Raw genomic sequence first — 5,442 nt, forward strand, 5'->3', positions numbered from 1 at the left:
CCCCAATGCATGCACTTCAGACCGGAGATCAGACCCAATGCATGCACGTCTGACCTGAGATCAGCCCCAATGCATGCACTTCTGACCGGAGATCAACCCCAATGCATGCACTTCAGAACGCAGATCAGCCCCAATGCATGCACTTCAGACCTGAGATCAGCCCCAATGCATGCACTTCTGACCGGAGATCAGCCCCAATGCATGCATGTCTGACCTGAGATCAGCTCCAATGCATGCACTTCAGACCTGAGATCAGCCCCAATGCATGCACTTCAGACCTGAGATCAGCCCCAATGCATGCACTTCTGACCGGAGATCAGCCCCAATGCATGCCCTTCTGACCGGAGAGCAGCCCCAATGCATGCCCTGCAGACCGGAGATCAGCCTCAAGTTTACGAGTCTGGGAACTGCAATGATCCCAGAAACATAAAACGTCCTAATAATAGATATCAGAGGAATAGAATATAATCAACGAAAACCTAACAATCAGCAATGACGAGAATCATCATCACACATTGTAATATTATAATAGCGACATAATAATAATAATAATAATAATAATAATGGAGGGAGAAGATGAATCATCATTATTGGTTTTCTATATCCGTCATTAGGACAAATTTTATGATTTTGTTTTTCGATTTTCTGTGTTTATGACTTTATTTGATTTCCGGTCCTGATGAAGGGGAGTTTGGAGACCCCGAAACATGCTGGCTTCTTTTCATGTCATATATAATAAAAAAAAAGCAATCACCCGGAGAAATGCCTCACAGACATCCCTGGAGTGCATGGAGACAGGAAACTGCACTGATGGATCTCTTTCTACACTGATAAGAACTTTTCCCACACTGAAGGGATCTCTTCCCACACTGATGGGATCTCTTCCCACACTGATGGGATCTCTTCCCACACTGATGGATCTCTTCCCGCACTGATGGGATTTCTTCCCGCACGGATGTGTCTCTTCCCACACTGATGGGATCTCTTCCCGCACTGATAGAACTCTTCCTGCACTGATGCGATAGATTCCTGCACTGATAGAACTCTCCCCACATTGATGGATCTCTTCTCGCACTGATAGAACTCTTCCCACACTGATGGATCTCTTCCCGCACTGATAGAACTCTTCCCACATTGATGGATCTCTTCCCGCACTGATGGATCTCTTCCCACACTGATGGATCTCTTCCCGCACTGATGGATCTCTTTCCGCACTGATGGATCTCTTCCCGCACTGATGGATCTCTTCCCGCACTGATGGGATCTCTTCCCACACTGATAGAACTCTTCCCACACTGATGGATCTCTTCCCACACTGATGGGATCTCTTCCGGCACTGATAGAACTCTTCCCACACTGATGGGATCTCCTCCGGCACTGATAGAACTCTTCCTGCACTGATGGGATCGATTCCCGCACTGATAGAACTCTTCCCACACTGATGGATCTCTTCCAGCCCATGCGTCCTTGCACTCGCCCCCTCCTTATATCAACCTGTAGAATTGGGAGACTCCCAGTGCAGCGGATTCCAGTTCAGAACTGGGAATTGTTCGTTTCAGGTGACTGGGAGAGCCGAGGCTAAGCAGATAATTAGGCCGGTCTCAGGATTACAGAGGATTAGACAGATGCTGTCACTGGGACAATAGCGGCGAGGTGACACGCTGTCTCTGCGCTCTCTTCACCCACCATGGGGAACTCCAGCACCCAGCCTGGCCCCGGGGCCCCCAGGATGATGGAGGTTATACTCCTGTTGGCTCTCTTCCTATATGGGATCCCGGCGCTGGAGTTTCCGGTGTATCGGATGCAGCAATACAGCCTGGAGGGACACACACACGGTGAGTGGATGGGATCAGGATGTGACCCAATGACCGGAATATGACTCCCCCCCCCCACCTGCACTGACCCGGGGTGACAGGTCCTCGCCGGGCGATATCTCTGATGAGAGTCAATGTAACAAATCTGAGATAAGTTACATTGTAATGTGAACGGAGCGCTCGGAGCGTTCACAATGAAGAGGCCCCATTGTAAAGATCAACATTAATGATTAAAGTCAAAACCTGACTCCGCCCACTGCAGAAAAAATAGAAGTTATAGCCGTTATATTCCCATTTTCTGGCGTATCTCCTCTACCTCATCGCCCTCTTCCCCCTCGGGGGCTGACCAGCTGATGCTGCACTCATTTCCATTTCTTTGCCATGGCAGAGGGGGCGGGATCATTGTGAGGCCGAGGTAATGATTGGCTGGCTGTGTGTGAGTGTGATTGGATAATGGTTTGGCCCAGTGAGGCTGTTGTATGAATGGTTTGGCCCAGTGAGGCTGTTGTATGAATGGTTTGGCCCAGTGAGGCTGTTGTATGAATGGTTTGGTCCAATGAGACAGTTGTAAGAATGATATGGTCCAGTAACACAGTTGTATGAAAGGTTTGGTCCAGTGAGGCTGTTGAATGAATGGTTTGGTCCAATGAGACAGTTGTAAGAATGATATGGTTCAGTAACACAGTTGTATGAATGGTTTGGTCCAGTGAGGCAGCTGTATGAATGGGATGATCCAGTGATGTAATTGTATGAATGGTTTGGTCCAGTGAGCCAGTTGTATGAATGGTTTGGTCCAGTAACACAGTTGTATGAATGGTTTGGTCCAGTGAGGCAGCTAGTTGTAGTGATGGTATGTCCCAGTGAGGGTGTTGTATGAATGGTTTGGCACAGTGAGTCTGTTGTATGAATGGTTTGGCCCAGTGAGGCTGTTGTATGAATGGTTTGGTCCAATGAGACAGTTGTAAGAATGATATGGTCCAGTAACACAGTTGTATGAAAGGTTTGGTCCAGTGAGGCTGTTGAATGAATGGTTTGGTCCAATGAGACAGTTGTAAGAATGATATGGTTCAGTAACACAGTTGTATGAATGGTTTGGTCCAGTGAGGCAGCTGTATGAATGGGATGATCCAGTGATGTAATTGTATGAATGGTTTGGTCCAGTGAGCCAGTTGTATGAATGGTTTGGTCCAATTGTATGAATAGTATGGTCCAGTGAGACAGTTGTATTATTGGGATGGTCCATTGGGTGACTCTGATAGAATTTTGGAAACTCTCTGCAGGTTGTAGGTCGGTCCAGGTGAACGCAGAGAGCCGAACACTGGAGGTGGAGATACTGACCAGGCGCTGTGTGCTCATGAGAATCACAGAGTTCTCCGTGGAGAGGTGGAGCCGGGTCCTTGCCCAGATGGGGGGGGGGACATTAGAGTGTAAGCTCCTCTGTACAGAGACTGATGTGACTGTGGGGGGAGGGGACATTAGAGTGTCAGCTCCTCTGTACAGAGACTGATGTGACTGGCTCAGTGTTCTCTGTACAGCACTGCGGTATATGTCAGAGCTACAGAAGCAATTATGTTCTCTCAGGCCACGCCTCCCAGATGTACTGACCAAGTGTGTGTCCCCCGCAGGAATTTGTGGAGCGGGAGATGGAAATCCTCCGGAACGAGACGCTATTTCCGGTCTATTTTGCGGTGGAGAATAAGGAACTCCTGGACATGTATGAAGACACGAGGTCCGTGTCTCTGTCTCTGACATCCGCCTCGGCCTGGGAAGGTGAGTGTTACATTACCGTCACCATCATTCAAGGAGAACAACAGCGACTGGCTAAAAAAATCCAACCCAAACAACCGAGAGCCATTAATCGGGGATATCTTTCCGTTTGTCACGTAGTATTCCGGCATCACAAAATGGCCGGGGGGCTAATTATTTATTTATTTTGGGTGGAATCTCGGTCATAAAGGGTTTCAGTTCTCAGCACACAAGAGTTTGGCTGCAACCACTTATACATGAATACGTTTTTAATGTGTCTGTAGCACTTATTATTATTATGATATATTTATATATTATTATTAGAGGTGCACCGAAATGAAATTGAAATGAAAAATGTTTTTTATTCTAACTTTTCCAAATTTTTTTAAATATTTTATTTTTAATTATTTTTTATACACACAAAGTCCTCTGAGACACACAGAGTCCTCAGAGACACAGAGAGTCTTTAGAGACACACAAAGTCCTCAGAGACACACAAAGTGCTCAGAGACACACAGAGTCCTCAGAGACACACAGAGTCTTTAGAGACACACAAAGTCCTCAGAGACACACAGAGTCCTCAGAGACACACAGAGTCTTTAGAGACACACAAAGTCCTCAGAGACACACAGAGTCCTCAGAGACACACAGAGTCTTTAGAGACACACAAAGTCCTCAGAGACACACAGAGTCCTCAGAGACACACAGAGTCTTTAGAGACACACAAAGTCCTCAGAGACACACAGAGTCCTCAGAGACACACAGAGTCTTTAGAGACACACAAAGTCCTCAGAGACACACAGAGTCCTCAGAGACACACAGAGTCTTTAGAGACACACAAAGTCCTCAGAGACACACAGAGTCCTCAGAGACACACAGAGTCTTTAGAGACACACAAAGTCCTCAGAGACACACAGAGTCCTCAGAGACACACAGAGTCTTTAGAGACACACAAAGTCCTCAGAGACACACAGAGTCCTCAGAGACACACAGAGTCTTTAGAGACACACAAAGTCCTCAGAGACACACAGAGTCCTCAGAGACACACAGAGTCCTCAGAGACACACAGAGTCCTCAGACGCACACAAAGTCCTCAATCTCTTTTTCTGTATCCCCTGTTATCAGTGAATAGGAATCCTCTATACTGAGTGGTCTTGATCATTCATAACATGAGGACAGAGTGTGTTTACTATAACTACAATTATGAATGAACAGGAAGTGATCTAGGATGTGATGTAGATCACTTCCCATTCATTCATAATTGAGGATATAATAACCATACCATGTCCTCAATTATCTACAAACACTCAGCGATCACTGATCACCGACTGCTTGTACCGCTCTCCATCCTGACACGCTGTCACAGGAGGCTAAGCGAGCGGTGGGGGGAGGAGAGCTCCGCCTCCTGTGACATCGCTGGCTGTCTCCGCCCACACACTGCTCTCCCAACCTGTGATAGGCGGCTGAGCGCTGTGGGAGTGGACAGTCGCCGTCCGATCACTGCGTTCTCTTTCTGCAGCACTCGGCCGCCTGTGACAGTTTCTCTCCTCCCCGCTGGGACACAGAGCAGCGCCCAGCGGGGAGCAGAGAAAGCACGGATGCGCCGCTGTTTCGGCCACAAAACGGCACTTTTCGGCAATTTGCCAAAAGTGCCATTTTCGGCCGATATATCGGTGCATCCCTATTTATTGTTCAGTCTTTCAGCTGAGCAATAGTCAATGTTACACAATGGACATCAATGGAGTATGAAATTGCAGTCCATTTTTAGGTCCGACCTTGGTGCCAATGAACCCTAATTCTTATTACATTTACCCAACATTATTTCTTACTTGTCAGGAGTGGGGTGGTTGTGGTGGGGAGGGGGGTGACAACATTGCTGGGG

The 5,442-nt window shown here is 47.5% G+C and overlaps 1 protein-coding gene across 1 annotated transcript in view; it reads left to right on the forward strand.

The window, feature by feature from the left end:
* The first annotated feature begins 1,687 nt into the window (after positions 1-1,687).
* LOC108802888 (nicalin-1-like) overlaps positions 1,688-5,442 on the forward strand; it is a 31,947-nt gene continuing 28,192 nt past the window's right edge. The window contains exons 1-3 of the mRNA XM_018574742.1: positions 1,688-1,835; positions 3,095-3,207; positions 3,440-3,584. Coding sequence (XP_018430244.1) covers positions 1,688-1,835; positions 3,095-3,207; positions 3,440-3,584 — 406 coding nt within the window. The remainder of the gene's footprint in view (positions 1,836-3,094; positions 3,208-3,439; positions 3,585-5,442) is intronic.

Source organism: Nanorana parkeri, unplaced genomic scaffold (assembly GCF_000935625.1).
Source record: "Nanorana parkeri isolate BGI_ZX_2015 unplaced genomic scaffold, ASM93562v1 scaffold3204, whole genome shotgun sequence".
NCBI lineage: Eukaryota > Metazoa > Chordata > Amphibia > Anura > Dicroglossidae > Nanorana > Nanorana parkeri.